Source organism: Miniopterus natalensis, chromosome 20, assembly GCF_054644295.1.
Source record: "Miniopterus natalensis isolate mMinNat1 chromosome 20, mMinNat1.hap1, whole genome shotgun sequence".
Classification (NCBI taxonomy): domain Eukaryota; kingdom Metazoa; phylum Chordata; class Mammalia; order Chiroptera; family Miniopteridae; genus Miniopterus; species Miniopterus natalensis.
This window is the reverse complement of record NC_142100.1, coordinates 23,727,371-23,743,044: the sequence shown is the minus strand read 5'-3', so window position 1 is coordinate 23,743,044 and position 15,674 is coordinate 23,727,371. Positions and strand designations below refer to the sequence as shown.

General features: G+C 56.1%; 1 protein-coding gene across 1 annotated transcript; it reads left to right on the top strand.

Annotated features, from left to right (window-relative positions):
* The first annotated feature begins 125 nt into the window (after positions 1–125).
* Positions 126–15,426, top strand: PLBD2 (phospholipase B domain containing 2). The gene is made up of 12 exons (XM_087828695.1): positions 126–415; positions 4,898–4,991; positions 5,980–6,138; positions 7,386–7,486; positions 7,702–7,916; positions 8,961–9,058; positions 10,964–11,121; positions 11,728–11,823; positions 12,081–12,152; positions 12,821–12,973; positions 13,537–13,699; positions 13,890–15,426. The coding sequence occupies exons 1-12, from the start codon at positions 126–128 to the stop codon at positions 14,055–14,057; spliced, it is 1,767 nt and encodes a 588-aa protein (XP_087684821.1). The 3' UTR covers positions 14,058–15,426.
* Positions 15,427–15,674: the final 248 nt, after the last annotated feature.

Here is a 15,674-nt window from a genome sequence, read left to right as displayed (position 1 = left end):
CCTGGGCCCCGCCCACCCCGGAAGAGCTCGCCCAAGCCCCGCCCCTCCCGCCGCCGCGGTCTCCCCGCCCTCCGAGACCCGGCGCGGTCACGTGAGCCGGGCTGCGGTGCCGGCCCCGCGCGGCGATGGTGGCGCCGCTGTACCGCTCCGCCGGCGGCCGCCTGGCCCGGGCGCTGACTCGGGCGCTGGCGCTGGCCCTGGTGCTGGCCCTGCTGGCCGGGCTGTTTCTCGGCAGCTTGACGGGCGCGCTCCCGCCCCCGAAAGGCCACTGGGGGCCGACGGGGCTGGTGCCACCCGCCGCCCGCGTCCGCTCCGTGGTCCTGGACGACAGGACCGGCCAGCTGCACCTGGTGGATGGCCGCCAGCCTGACTCCGTGGCCTGGGCCAATCTCACCAACACCATTCACGAGACAGGGTAAGGGCTGAACCAGCCCGGGTGGGGTGGGGGTGGGGGTGGGGGGGTGGCCGGGCGTTGGGCCTGCGTGTCCCCAGGACCAGGCTCTTGCCGGCGACGGTGCCCTTGTCTCCCTGGGGGTCAGGCTCCCCGCTTCTGAGGCTGTAGCACCGCCATCTGGACCAGGCCCCTGGTTTCGGGGGGAGCTAATGCAGCATCCCTCAACTCGTGGGGACCAGTCTCTGGCCTTTAGCCTGGGGGTGACAGTACCTCTGTCGCCCTAGGGACCTGTTCCTTGTCATCAGGGCCACGGAGCCTCCATCAGGACCGGGTCCCTGGATGGTGGGTGACCAATAACTTCCCTTTCCCGGTTCTTCACTTCCCCTGGGCCTGAGGTGGTGAGCTCTCCAGGAAACTAACTTTCACTTTCTTGATGGGACCTTACCCCATGGGTGTGAGCACCTCGTTTCTGTCCCAGAACCAACGTGGTGGGATTGAGCCAGAGTGACAGGCCAGGAAGAAAACAGGGGGGTCCCTAAAATTCACAGAGACCCAGAGAATGTCATCGCCTGGGCTCTGCTCCTCCCCTTTCCGCTCTCCTGGTCCAGGGAAGACTCACTTGGCTGGATACTTAGTACGGAGCCGAGGGCTCACCATCACTGTCCTTCTTGCAGATCACTGTCCTTCTCGCCCAGATTGTCATTCTGTTGTGTGACTCTCACCTAACTCCTCTGCCTGCCTGGGCTCCCATTTCCCCTTCTGGGGCCCAGATTTTGAGGATGTGCTCTGCCTGGGAGGTTGGGTTTGGGCCCATTCACTCACTCACTCATTCACTCCCTCACCTGGTGTGCTTGGCCTTGGAGATACAGAGCTGAGCAGCTGTGGGGGGTCCCCATTCAGTCAGGGAGACAGTGCCAGCAGGGAAACCCGAGTCGGCGTGAGTGTGGAAAATCTGCCTCCAACCTTGTCAGCAGGGCCCCAGGCTTTTCTGGGGATCTTAGGGAACTCCATTCTGCATCCCATCCTGGGCTCATCCCAGTGCTTAAACTACATCGCCCCCTCCAGCGGGCATGCTCACTGCTGCCCACATCCATTTTGCTGGCATGCGTTAATTCCTGTAAGTGTTGGGGAGACGCAGAACACCCTCGTTCTGGTGCTGTGGCACTTGGGAGGGAAATTTGGGGGCAGGGTTTGCTGTAGACACAGGAGCTGGGTGGAGCTAATCTGGGAAGACTCCCAGGGAGAGGAGGCCACAGAGTTGGCTGGCATCTCTGGAAGGAACCAGAGCTCTGTGGCTCCATGACTCTGGAATCTGGTGACTTATTCTCTACTGACTCACCTATGGTTTTGGCCCTGCTTAGCAGAGCCAAGATGGCACAGCAAATCTCTGCAAGATAAACATATGCCATCAAGAATGGGAAAGGAGTGACAGGCACAGAGGAGGTGGGCACCCTATTTGGTAGTGAGGGCATCTGGGGAATGCTGTGCACTGAAGCCAGGTGGTGACCGCCCCCCCCCCCCCAATCTCACACGAAAGGTCTGGATTTTCTTGATTAGACCTGGAGTCATCTCAGAGGCACTCACCACCCCTGACATAAAACCACAGTGTGGAAAAAGACTGGCTGCACAGGTCCAGTGCTGCCAGCTTTTAATTTTTGTCAAGCAAGCACATTAAAAACAAAACAGAGCAATATTTATCGACCTCTGTCAATTTTATCTCTTAAGAGATCAGCTATGTTAAGAACCAAACGAGCAGAAAGGACGCGATCTCGGAATAGAGAGCAGTCTTGAATGGACACATGTAGCTTTAGAAACACCCTGTCGGTGGTGTGTTTCTTTTGCCCAGCGCCTGAGGGACAGTTTCTTAAAGTTGTCCACGGGCACCGCTGGTGATGGCCAAGCCTTCTGATCTTACACATGAGCAGCTGAGGCTGGAAGGGCAAGGGAGTGCGCATGAGGCAGAATTTCAGGTTTGCCATCAGAGAGATCTAGGCCGTTTGCTAGAGATCTAGGTGACCGGGGACTGCAGTCTCATCTCAGTGCTGAGCATGGTGACAACCCTGTCAGGAGAAATCCGATTAGGGCTCAGGGCCTGAGGCAATAGAAGGATCCTCAGAGATCAGCTCCTGCAACTCCAGCGTGGATTTGCTCCAGCTGGGAGCCAAACCTCAGGAACGGGAACCTCCTTCCACCGGGGCCTTCTGGAAAGATAGGGGTACCCAACCATCTGGGTTTTCTGAAGGCTCAGGCAAGATGAATAAAACCATCCAATCCGAATCACCCCAGTGGCCCTTTGGAATAAGGTGGCCCTTGCTGAATGAGGGCAGTGACTAATGCCACATTTGTGGCGCTGCGGCTGGCGGGGTGGAGGTGGGGAAACTCTCCGTTTCCACTCATCCTTCTTCCTTCTGCCCGGCTCGAAAGAAGCCACGCTGCACTTTTTAAAATGTCGGTCCTTATTATCAAAGCAGTGAACTTTTCATGGTAAAAACTCCAGCAGTTGAGAAAGGTGGGATGGGATGTAGAAGGTAGAATTCCCCCTGCATTTTGTTTTATGTATAACCACAGTTAGCGCCGTCCATGTAAGAAACACCCAAACCTGCAGGAATTTTTGTGAGTTCATTTGAGCCAAACTGACGACAGTTGCCGGGAAGCAGAATCTCAAGGGATTGAGAAAATGCTCCAGAAACTGGTAGTTTTACTACTTATTTTATACATCAGAATGAAAGGAGAAGACATAAGGGGGTTACAAGAAATCCACTGGGGGTAGATTAGGGAGGCGGGAGAAAGCCAAGCAGGGAAACCTCTGGGATTGGGTAAAAAGTAAAAGAAATAGAAACATACCCCTTTTACATAGGTGGGTACAGGCTAGTTAAGTCGACATAATGACACAGAGGGGATTTGTGGTCTCTGCTCTGGTGTGCTTTGAGGGGTGGGGATAGGGGCGGAAATTACCTTGATATTCCGAAGGTATGTAATCAGGTATGTTAACTTAGTTGCAAAAAGACAACAGACAGGCTCAGTTAAGGTAAAGATTGACCTTAGGGAGAAGTACCACCCTAGGACGTGACTCCCCGCCATGAACTGCTTTTAAGTTAGAAAGTTTGCATTTCAGACCATCCCGTGTGGTTACTTTAGGTCTCTGAGTTTGTGAGGCCGCCACACGGGCCTCCCCTGAGCTTGTCCGGTTTAGTACGTGGCCCCTGGGTGGTCCACACCCTGTTTTGCCATCACCTGTTTACATGTCACACACACACCCCTCCCCCCCGTTAGCTCTTTGAAGGCCAGGACTGAGTGTCACTGGTCCTAGTCCACATTCAGCGCCTGGCACCCAGTAGCCGCTCAGAGGCTTGCTTGCTGGGAGTATCGGGTGTGGACATTTTGATAGTCTTTCCTCTCCAGACTCTTCTCTGGGCAGAGCTATTCCTGTCCTGGAGCTCTTGGTGGCAATTTAGCCAACTCCCCATGAGACGGGCCTGGCTGAGCCTGGCCTCTTTCCTGTGGCCTCTTCAAAGGTCATTCAGCGTCCTCCTGTTGCCCTCATCTTAATAGAAATTGCCCTCATTTTAACAGAAATTGCCCTCATCTTAATAGAAATTGCCCTCATCTTAATAGAAATTGCCTTCATCTTAATAGAAATTGCCCTCATTTTAACAGAAATTGCCCTCATCTTAATAGAAATTGCCCTCATAACAAATGTTTCCCTCCTGGTCCTAGAGGTCACCTGGGTGAATGGTTTTGGGTCCTTGGAGCAAGAATAAAACCCAGAACCAGAGAGAAGACTGATAGATCTGGCTGCACAAAAGCCAAAACCTCTGTATGGTAAAAACAAAAAAGCAAAGATCAACTGAAGCACAAACATAGTTTTCACGTTAGTGACAGGTCAAGGGCTAACACTTACACAGAGAATTTCACCAACCAATAAGAAAAGACTTTTAAAAAACACAATAGAGAAAAATAGTAAAGGACATGAACCAAAGAATTATAAGTGACCAGTAACATTAAGAAAATAGCCCTGGGTCCGTTGGTTGAGTGTCGTCCCACACACCCAGAGGTTGCCGGTCCTGTTCCCGGTCAGGGCAATGCCCGGGTTCCCGGCTTGATCCCCCGTGGGGAGCACGCAGGAGGCGGCTGATCCGTGTTTCCCTCTCCCAGAGAGTTAATGGATATGCGAGTGGCTAGGACGGTGGCTGGCGCAGAGGAAGACCTCAATAGATACTAGCGGGTATTGGTGTGGGGGTGGGAATAGAGGTTAGTACAGCTTTTGGGGGAAGGCTGCTTGTGAATATCCATTAAAATGAAAAGTACATGTTCCCTGTGACCCAGCATTTTCTCTTTTAGGGATTTAGCCAGACAGGTGCACAAAGACAGACAGATGTTCACATGAAAGGCAGCTCGTCACTGTTGTTTTTGACGGTTTAACACTGGAAAGGGCTGTGTGCCCAGCTTAGGGCTGCTCTATGCCTGTCCCTGGGCTGACCTAGTGTCCCCTCTCCTCTCCAGGTGGGCGTTTCTGGAGCTGCACACCAATGGCCGCTACAATGACAGCCTGCAGGCCTATGCGGCGGGCGTGGTGGAGGCCTCCGTGTCCGAGGAGGTAAGGGCCAGACGGGGAAACCTGGGGCTTCGCTTCCCCCACCCCACCAGCCGTGTTCCCCAGGGAGCTTTGGAGAGTGCCAGTGTATGTGCAGAGTGGGCTTTCCACCCCCAGCCCTCCATCTAGTTGGGGAGAAAAGGCTCACATGCATTCCTTAAAAATCTGCACGAGTTTCTATTTAATGCATGCAAAAACCACATCACATGTTTCAAGTTACAAAGCATAGTAAGGTGAGCACCCAAACTAAAACCTGGATTGTCACTGATACTATTGAAGCCCCCTCCCAAACCCATTTTCCCTTCCCCCAGAGACACCCCACCCTAAATGTGGTGGCTCCCATTCATTTATTCATTCATTTATATTGAGATACAATTCATATGCCTTAAAACTCACTATTTTAAAATGTCCAAAACAGTGGGGGTTTTTCAGTGTCTTCATAAGGTTGTACAGCCATCACTACTATGTAATTCTAAAACATTCTTATTACCCCAGAAAGAAACGACATACACATCAGCAGTCACCTTTTCCCCCCTCTTCACCCAGCCCCTGGCAACCACTAATCTGCTTTCTGTCTCTACGGACTAGGTCATTCTTGACCTTTGATATGAGGGGACTCCTACAATATCTGGTCTTTTGTGTCTGGCTCCACCACTGGGGAGGTGGTCAAACTCTGGGCCGGGCCCGGGCTGTGTTGACTGACAGGTTGAGTACATAGAGAGATTGGGGGGTCCCCAGTGACAGAGGGGGTGTAATCTAGGACAGGCTTTGAATGCTACAGGGTTTCAGAGGAGGGAGATGTCCAGGTGTCAGACCCTGTAGGGGTGAGAGCTGGCTGGGCGAGAAGGGCCTCTGGGGAGCGGAACCAGCAGAAGCAAAGGTGCAGAGGCCTCATCAGGGCGCCCTGCTCTTCGGAGACTCAGCCCGAGTGGGGAGCTGGTGGGGTCCCCAGGGAAGAGAGCAGCCCACTGCCCTCCCCTTGCCCCCACAGCTCATCTATATGCACTGGATGAACACGGTGGTGAATTACTGCGGCCCCTTCCAGTACGACGTTGGTTACTGCGAGAAGCTCAACAGCTTCCTGGAGGCCAACCTGGAGTGGATGCAGGAGGAGATGGAGCAGAACAAGGACTCTGCCTACTGGCACCAGGTGGGCGTGGCCACCGTGCTCAGTGGTGGGGCGGGGCAGGGCGGGGCGGGTCTGCTCTGGGGACCTGCCACTGCTGTGGCTGCTGCTGCTCCAGCTGGACACTCGCCTGTCTCCCTCCCCTCTTGGCCAGCCCTTCGATGTGTCCGTTTATTCATCTGTCTGATCTCCACCTGTCCTTCCATCCATCCATCCATCCATCCATCCATCCATCCATCCATCCATCCATCCATCCATCCGAGTGATGGAACCCCAGCTGTCCATCCTAGCCCACCTGTCTCTCCCCAGCCCATTCTGCCCTCCGACCCTCGAAGAATCACTGTTGGTCACTGTCAGCCCGCTGTTTTACTTGCATGCGAGGGAGGTGGCTTGACCTGTTGGTTGCGTTAGAAAAGCCTTTATCAAAGAGAAAGGGAAAGGCGACAACTAGGTGCTCCCGGAAGTCTGGGCACAGTGACTGCCTTCTTCTGAGCTTGGGTGAGCGGTTGATTAATAGAGAGACCCAGGTAGGGCGCTCTGCCTTCCGGCCACTGGCAGGGTCCTCATTGAAGTCATTCATTTGTGGATCCCTGGAACACCTCGAGAGTTAACTGTGAAGCACACACCATGGGCAGCCTCTGGAAAGGGGCTGTCAGCGTCCGTGAGCACCTCCGCCTCACCTGGGCCAGGTGTGCACCTGTCGCTCAGTAGAGTTTCTCAGTGTCCACCCACCCACCCACCTACTCATACCCTCACTAGAACAGGCCCTTCCTCCCATCACCCCCCCTCACTTACCCATTCACCCATCTGTCCACCCATCTGTCCACCCACCCACCCACCTATCCACCCATCCACACACCATCCATATTGCAGATGCTTATTAAGTGCCTGGTGTATGCCCAGCACAGGTCAAGACCCTGTGGCTGGGGATACAGTGATGATACACACAGCCAATAGCTAAACTCAGAACAGCCTGGGAGGCTTCCTAGAGGAGGTGGCTTTGAGCTGGGCTCTTAAGTGGGTATGATTTGTGAGTTGGCACAGGGCAGGGACATATAGTTAATGAATTGAAGGCAGGAGGGTGCTTGGCATGGAGGGGTAGGTGGTGAGTAAGGGGTGTCAGGGCTAGCTGAAGCCTGCTGGGTGCACCAAGGTCTCTTCTGCTCTGTCTGGACACCCAGACCAGAGCCCTTCCCACTGCAGGAGAATGTGTGAGCCTGGGGGAGAGGCCTCATCCTCCCTCTGCCCCTTGCCCTCTGCCCCCTCCCCAGGTGCGGCTGACCCTCCTGCAGCTGAAAGGCCTAGAGGACAGCTATGAAGGCAGTGTGACCTTTCCAACTGGGAAGTTCACCATCAAGCCCTTGGGGTTCCTGTAAGTGCCACCCCCAGAGTGGACAGGGAAGGGGTGAGGGACACACACCTCATAGTCAGACAGACCTGGGCTCCAGTACCGGCTCTGCCACTTCCTGGCCACATGGTCTCAGACCGATCACCTACACCCCTAGAGGCTGAGTTTCCTCTGTGAAATGGGTCTGTAATAGCACTTGGGGCAGGTGTGGTAACCCTGTGGTGCCCTGGCCTCCTCAGCCTGTTGCAGATCTCTGGGGACCTGGAAGACTTGGAGCTGGCCCTGAATAAAACCAAGACCAAGCACACTCTAGGCAGTGGCTCCTGTTCTGCACTCATCAAGCTGCTGCCCGGTCACAGTGACCTCCTGGTCGCCCACAATACCTGGAACTCCTACCAGAGCATGCTGCGTGTCATCAAGAATTACTGGTTTCAGTTCCATGAAGGTCCCCAAGGTGGGTGGATGTGGATGAGTCTGTGTGTGAGCATGGTTATGGGCACATGGGGAGGGGGGTGGAGGAAGGCTGCTAAGAGATGTGGGCCTTGGCTTTGGACACACCGTGGTCACTGTAGGGCCATTCTAAGAGCTCATCTTGTTTTTAACATGTTAATTCTCTCTTAGTTTTTATTTTGCAAGGTGTATCTGTTAGCTAGTGCTGCATAACAAATCACTCCCACATTTAAAACAACAAAAGCTTAAAACAGCCATTTTTTGGGGTCACATGTCTATGGGTCAGCTGGGTGGTTTTGTTGTTCTGGGGCAGACCTGGCTGATCTTGGCTGGCTCACTGATGCCTCCAGGGTTAGCCAGGGCCAGCTGGCTGACCCAGCATGGCCTCATTCCTGGGCCTGGGGGTTGGCTGTCAGCTGGCTTAATGGGGCAGCTAAGCTTCATGGCTAGCTCAGCACGCTAGCTCAGGCTTGTTCACATGACATGTGGGCAGTGTGGAAGGCCTCCCAAGGGCTGGTTAAACAACTGGCATAGCATTCAGATGCTCAGAGCAAGTCAGGTAACCAGCTCAGATTTGAGAGGTGGGGACTAGACCTCACCATTTGATGTAAGAACTGCAGGGTCACATTGCAGTGGTATGGATGCAACATGGACAAAATCACAGCCATTTTTCAAACCACAGGAGAAACACACGAATGCACTCTCGCTGAATGCACTCAAAGTTGAAAACTTTGCAGTGCAGGCCCAGTACCCCAGAGTGCCTACCCCGTCCCTAGCCCCAGGGTCAACCCCAGAGGTAGCTTCTGAGATATGGAAGCAACCTGTGTCCGTCCATGGATGAATGGGTAAAGAAAATATGGCGCACACGCGCATACACACAAGTCAAATGCCTTGTTTGCTAAATAGCAGAAAGAAAGGTGTGGGGGCGTCCTCCGAGGCCTGCTACTCCCCACCTGGAGACTCCCAAGTGTCGATGGGTGGGGAAGCAGGGCCCCCACATAGGTTTGTCTGACCAGTACCTCCCCACCCTGGCCCTGGCCCTTTACAGAGGGCTCTCCCCTGGCTCCCGGCAACAAGTGGGCCTTCTCGTCCTACCCCGGCACCATCTTTTCCTGTGATGACTTCTACATCCTGGGCAGCGGGCTGGTGAGTCTCCCTCTCATGTCATTGTCCCCCCGGGGCTGTGTAGCCCCCACCACCATCCCAGGGCCGAGGCCAGTTCTCTCGTGATGATACTTAGACCACTGGGTGGAGCTTCTTTTAAAAAAAAAATTATTCAATTACAGTCGAGATGCAATATTATATTCATTTCAGGTGTACAACATAGTGATTAGACATTTGTATAACTTACAAAGTGATCACCTGATAAACCTAGTACCCATCCGTAGTGTGGGGCTTCTTAAATGCAGATTTCCAGGCCCACCCGGGCCCCTGGAACCTGCAGTCGGCCTGGGACGCTGCATTGTAACACAGCGCCTCAGAAATCGCCCTTCTTGGGGCCCTGATGAAATAGCCTTGACCTCAACGACCTCGTTTTGTTCTCAAGTATTTAGGAGAAGCTGTCCCTCCCGAGAGACCTTGTCTGAAATACCGCCTCCTCTCTTGCTCTCCACAAAGCCCCTCTAACCTGGCCAGGTTTTTGGAATAAATGTTGTTTACAGTGTGTTGTTTTTATCGGCTTTCCTGGCTGGGATCCAAGCTCGTTTAGAAATCTGTTCCTGGCGTCCCTCCCTGAGGCAGTGAGCCCTGTGATCACCAGGGCAACACTGCAGAGGAGAAAAAAGTCGGCCATAAAGACGCCAAGTCCCTGGAGTGGGGGAGGTGCGGGGGAGGGCAGGGGGGAGGGCTCTTTCCTATTAGTGTTGGAGGGGAGCGTGGGATTTAGTTCCCTTGAGTTGAAACAGGCATGGGAAGCCCAGGCAGCCAGTGAGGGCACCCCCTTGCTGCAGTCCCTGAGGGGACAGTGGGGTACAACGATCGAAATGGTTGAATCGTTACCTGGAAAGTGCCCAGGTGGGAAATGACCTCCCATCCGGGTCCTTGACTGGTTTTGTGCCACAGACCCCTTCGGCTGTCTGGGGAGCCATGAACCCCACCCCAAATAATGTTTTTAAGGGCGTAAAGCAAAATACATGGCATTACAAAGGAAACCCGTTATATTGAAGTGTGTTTATATTGTCTAAGTCAGCCCGAAATATTTGTGCTGCTTTAAAAGTACGTGAAATAACGAGATGTGGTAGCAGGCGCCTGCCATCGGTTAGAGGTAACGAGGAACGGAAGAATATTTTGAGACGCATGCAGCCCTGTCACGTGCTGGGAAGACGTGTGATTTCTGTTGGTGACGGTCTCAGGCACTGCTCATACCTCTGTGGTGTGTCCCCTGCGTTAACAATGGAGGAGACGCCGAATTTCGGTTTGACATTAGTGGAAATAAAAATGTGATGCTCCCCCGTTCAAGTCGCGTTACGAGCTCCCCAGGCGGAGAGGGGGGTGTCTAACAGAGAAGCGGCCACATATCCTGCTCCGGGGGACAGGCACTGACTTGAGCGCTGGAAGTTTGGGGATCGAGTCTTGGCTCATCCACTTGCCAGCCATGACCTTTGGCAGGTCTCTTAGCTTCCTCGGTCCTCAGTTTACCTGGCAGCCAGAAGCGGCATTGACAGCCACGCTGTATTTTCCCAAGAGGGCTGAGTCCATGGAGATGATGGTCGTCCGCCCGCCCACCTTTCCCTGTGAAGTGCAGGGAAGGGGTGGAAATGGGCCACTATTTCTCTGGGACGAGTTGACTGGCTTGGGGGGGCAGGGAGGATCCATAGGAACAGCACCCCAGGCTCTTCAGAGGCTCGTCCCCAGGGTGAAGCTGGATGTGTGATGGTGAACCCCCCTCAGTGCTCACCCAGGACCCGGCGAGGAACGTGCATCCAAACCAGAACTTGAGGTTTTAAAACTGTCAGTGAACCTATGAGCTGTGACCGCTGCAGCACCGCCACTTGGTGGCAGCATGGCCCAGTTGCGTCAGGTCAGAGCAGCCACCCTTCGGCTCCCCCACAGGTGACACTGGAGACCACCATCGGCAACAAGAACCCAGCCCTGTGGAAGTACGTACAGCCCAACTGCGTGTTGGAGTGGTTGCGGAATGTCGTGGCCAACCGCTTGGCCTTGGACGGGGACACCTGGGCAGATATCTTCAAGAAGTTCAACAGTGGCACGTGAGTGGCCGCCTGGCACTGTCGCCTCCCTACCCAAGAAATGGACCAACCTCCCCCCTAATACTCAGACTCTCTGCATACCCCTCACCCCTGCAGAGCCCTGTCATGGATTCTCATTAGAGTCCCCTCCCTTGTTTTATACATGGGGAAACTGAGGCTCGGGGAAGGAACACATTTGCCCCTCTCTTGCAGGCTTCTCCACCCAGGAAAAGGTCCCCAGGGGAAGGACAGGAAGATAATTTGGAACTTGAGAGCTCTGGGGACAGTGGGGAGGGCCATCTGAGGAGGTGGACGTGAGTGGCTGAGGGCCCTGTGAACCAGAGACACTGGATCTGGATAGTGTTGGGCCTTAGAATGCCAGGCAGATTGACCTTCGTTTCAGCAAGCACTAGGGAGCCATAGAGTCCTCTGGACCAGGCAGAGAGCATGTTGAGAGAGGAGTCTGAGCACACCTAGTCTAGCTGCAGCACCAGAGTGATAGCCGGATGGCCAGACACCCCCAGGCTACCTGTGCCACCGGAGTCCTGGCTATGTGGAGCGCTGGGGCCAGGCGAGGCTGGGGAGCGGCCCAGGGTCCCTTCAGCCCTCTTTCCTTCACCACGGCAGGTACAACAACCAGTGGATGATCGTGGACTACAAGGCGTTTGTCCCCGGCAGGCCCAGCCCTGGGAGCAGGGTGCTCACCATCCTGGAGCAGATCCCGTGAGTCCCCGGGGAGAGAGGGTGGGGTGCTCCCGGCAGAGAGAGCAGCCCAGGCAAGGACCAGGGGGCGTGCTGAGATGTGTGTGGGGAGAAAAAAATCCAAGGAGGGCAAGGTTGTAATAGAAGGCAGTCCTGATGGGCTAAAGATTCAGGGCATAGTTTACCTCCAGGCCGTGGGAGCCATCGAGGGTCCTTGAGCGGGGCAGGGCCCACACGAGCCCTTCTCATCACTCCTGCTCCATCTCTCTTGGTCCCAGGGGCATGGTGATGGTGGCTGACAAGACCTCGGAACTCTACCAGAAGACCTACTGGGCCAGCTACAATATACCGTACGTGTCCCTCTGTCCTCCACCCTGCCCTGTACCTGCCCCACCCCTTGCCCAGCTCTCCCTGCTTGTGGCGGGCCCTTCCCAAGTGATGTCTAAACCCACAGAGCCGAGAAAGCCACCCCGCCCCTTCTCTGGTCAGGAAAGCCCTGGCAGTGTTGGGGTATAGTAGTGGGGCTTGGTCAGCATCCAGATGACCTCCTCCTGTGCAGGGTGAGGGGAGGTGGCCCATCTCGGGCACTGACCCTGCCATGGACCCAGCTGGATCTGCTTTAACTGGGCTGCTCCTCTGTCCCCTCTGGACACTCACTGTGCTTCACTTGGGTGAGGCATTTGGTCCTTACAACTCGCCAACCATAGCTCCTGTTCCCATTTCTCAGATTATGAAACTGAGGCCCCAAGAGTGCCTCACTTTCCCAAGATTGCTTAGCTGCTCAGTGATGAAGCCAGGATTAGAAGCTAGGTCTCTTGGGCCCCTAGAGCCCGAGCTTGGCCACCCTGCCTAGGCCTCCCCCCCCCCCCCCCCCCCGGCACAAACAAAATGCATTATTATTGCTGCCCTTGCTGTCATGGTTGTTAGTGCAAATGGTCTGGCAGGACCGCCCCTCTGCCTCCCAGCCACGGCCAGGCGAGGCCAGTGGGAGTCACGAGTGACCTTCCTTCCCCCCCAGGTCCTTTGAGAAGGTGTTTAATGCCAGTGGGCTGCAGAGCCTGGTGGCCCAGTACGGGGACTGGTTCTCCTATGATGGGAACCCCCGGGCCCAGATCTTCCGGCGGAACCAGTCGCTGGTGCACGATGTGGACTCCATGATGCAGCTTATGAGGTGCGTGGGGCACAGTGAGCCCGAGTCATGTGGCCACTCTGTGCTCTTCATTGTCACTCATCTAAACCTCACAACCCGCCCGGGGGCTGCGGGGTGAGAGTGAGAGTAAGAGCGGGCCCAGCAGGGCCATGACATGCTCAGCATGAGTCCTGCTGCCAGCCTCTCATTGCAGGAGGGGACACTGAGCTGCTGCTGAGTGACCACCCTGTGCCGGGCGCTGTGCTTGGTACTGGGGACACAGGCCCAGAGCAGGTGCCCCACTGTCCTCAGTGCCACGCTGTCCCGTGGAGATCTAGAAACCCATCCAGCACTCACACTTAGGCGATGTGTCACTAGGACTGTCTCAGTCCCTGAAAACGCTGTAGAGGGACAGGAGGCACTCCTGGAGGACAGGATGCCTGGTGGAGGTTTGAATAATGAGGGTGGGCTGAGTGACCTGTAGCGGGAGGGATCGGGTACATGGAAAGCAGGTGCTGGGTTCCAGGGCTGCCGCCAGGAGGAGTTTGGTCCCCTCCTTGGACTCCTCTTCCCAGCACGACCTGTCCCTCCCTTCCCATGTCCAGGTATAATGACTTCCTGCACGACCCCCTGTCACTGTGCAAAGCCTGCAACCCCCATCCCAACGGCGAGAACGCAATCTCGGCGCGCTCCGACCTCAACCAGGCCAACGGCTCCTACCCTTTCCAGGCTCTGCAGCAGCGCCCCCACGGGGGCATCGATGCCAAGGTGCGGCCGCCCCAGGCCCACGGGCTGCGGGTGGGCGTGGTCACCATTGAGGCTGGGGAGAGGCTGGTAGTGTGTGGAGTCAGGGTTGGAACTGGGCTATGGTTAGGGTCCAGGTTGGGGTGGGCGCCAGGACCCCCTGCGTTGGGCCAGTCTGCCTGACACTCAGCAATCTGCTCCACCCGGCCCCCAGGTGACCAGCATGGCCCTGGCCAAGGCCTTGTGCTTCGTGGCAGCCAGCGGCCCCACGTGGGACCAGGTGCCCCCTTTCGAGTGGAACTCCTCGCCCTTCAGCGGCCTGCTGCACATGGGCCAGCCCAACCTCTGGAAGTTCTCGCCCATCAAGGTCTGGTGGGACTGAGGTGCCAGTGTGCCCGCTGCCTTCTGCCCCGCTGATAGCAGGGCCGCCCCACCGGCCACCACCGTGACCTCCTGCTCGTCCCATCTGTGGCCTTTGCCCCCTATTGTGCCCAGAGCTGGGACCTTGGTCTGCCAGGTTCACTCTCATCTGGGCATCTCCGCCTGGGTTGGGGCACAGAACCCAGTGGGGCCCAGCACTGATTCCCTCTCCCCCAAAGTGGGGAGAGCCCTTCCCGCCCCCTCTGCCTTTCTGCGTCTGTCTCCTCCTCCCTGTTTCTCTCCCTGCTGCCCTCCCCCCATCCTCGTGCTGCCCCTGCGGAGGGATCAGGTCCTGGGGCCCCCATGGGTTTCAGCCCTGAGACCTGGGTGTCGCCTGTGGTTGGCGCCGCTCCTCCAGCCCCAGGTCCTCTGCTCCTTTGGGAAGCAGCCCGTGTCCCCTCTGGACAGCTTCCTCAAGGACAGAAACTTAAAGACAGACACAAACCAAAGTTTCTGGAGACTTGTGGCTGGAGGGCCCGAAGTCCTCTCTCCAGGGGCGGGCAGAAGTGCCAGCCCCCAGGCTCCAGCCTCAGGCCCGTCCCCAAGCCTGGGCGTGCCCCTGGCCTCAGGGCAGTGCCCACAGCTCCCCTGCTGCAGTCACCAAATCGCAAGCTGTGACATTAAACAAGAGAGGCCGTGGCCCCTGTGCTGTGCTTTTTGGGGCAGTGGGGAAGGCTGAGTCTGCCTTGTCTCATGATCGAGATCTGCACTGCCTTCCCATGCATCTTCCTGTCCACCCTGTCTGTCCATCTGTCCATTTATTTGCCAACCCACCCACCTCTTGTCCATCCGCGTATTTATCCATCTATCCACCCACCCAGCTACCCACACATCACCCATCCATCCACCTGCCTACCCATCTGCTTTCCAGTCGTCCGTTTATCCATCCAGCCAGCCATGTACTCATCCGTCCACACCCATCCGTCCGTCCATCCGCCCACCCATAGCCATCTGATGTTTACTGAGCACCTACTTTGTTCGGGGCCTGTTCTGGGACCCTGTTAGCCACAAGACCGTCTCAAGTCTTACTGTGGGTTACAGATCAACACAAAGCAGGGTCCTGCCCCGTCTGTTCATACCCAGAACCTACATTGGAGACTAGACTCGCCCAATGCTTGTGTGCTTGGGGAGAGGAAAGCACACAGCCCCGGCTGGAGTCAGAGACCTGGGTTCAAACCCCGTCTCCACCTCTTGGCAGCCATGGGACCTAGCCTCTGCGAGCCTTGGCTACCTCGTCTGTGAAGCGGGGTGTTGACGTGAGCAGTACCTCCAGGCGTGGCGGTAAGGACTCGCTGCAGTGGTGGCTGCGGCAGCCTCGTAGGCCTCACGCTCAACATCCGCTCGCTAGCAGGTGTTTGGGAGCACTCAGCACCCGCCAGGTTCCCGCTGGTGCTGGCGTCAGACCGTCCTGTGATAAAATCCGCCTCCACTGGAGGCAGCCCCTGTCCCGCCCCGAGCCCGCCTTGTTCGGTGCCGCTTCTCTCACCAGCTTCCCCCCTGCACGCAGGCCCAGCTGGGGTGGGGGTCTTGAGTTCCTTGTGGGACCCCAGGGTTCCTGGGGGTGGGGGTGCTCACTGCT

What these genes read in the sequence shown, in the direction of transcription:
- PLBD2 (XM_087828695.1), top strand. Translation starts at nt 126, where the DNA reads ATGGTGGCGCCGCTGTACCGCTCCGCCGGCGGCCGCCTGGCCCGGGCG. An exon ending in AACACCATTCACGAGACAGG is followed by an intron (nt 416 to 4,897) that starts GTAAGGGCTGAA and finishes TCTCCTCTCCAG; the next exon opens with GTGGGCGTTTCTGGAGCTGC. An exon ending in ACATCCTGGGCAGCGGGCTG is followed by an intron (nt 9,059 to 10,963) that starts GTGAGTCTCCCT and finishes GCTCCCCCACAG; the next exon opens with GTGACACTGGAGACCACCAT.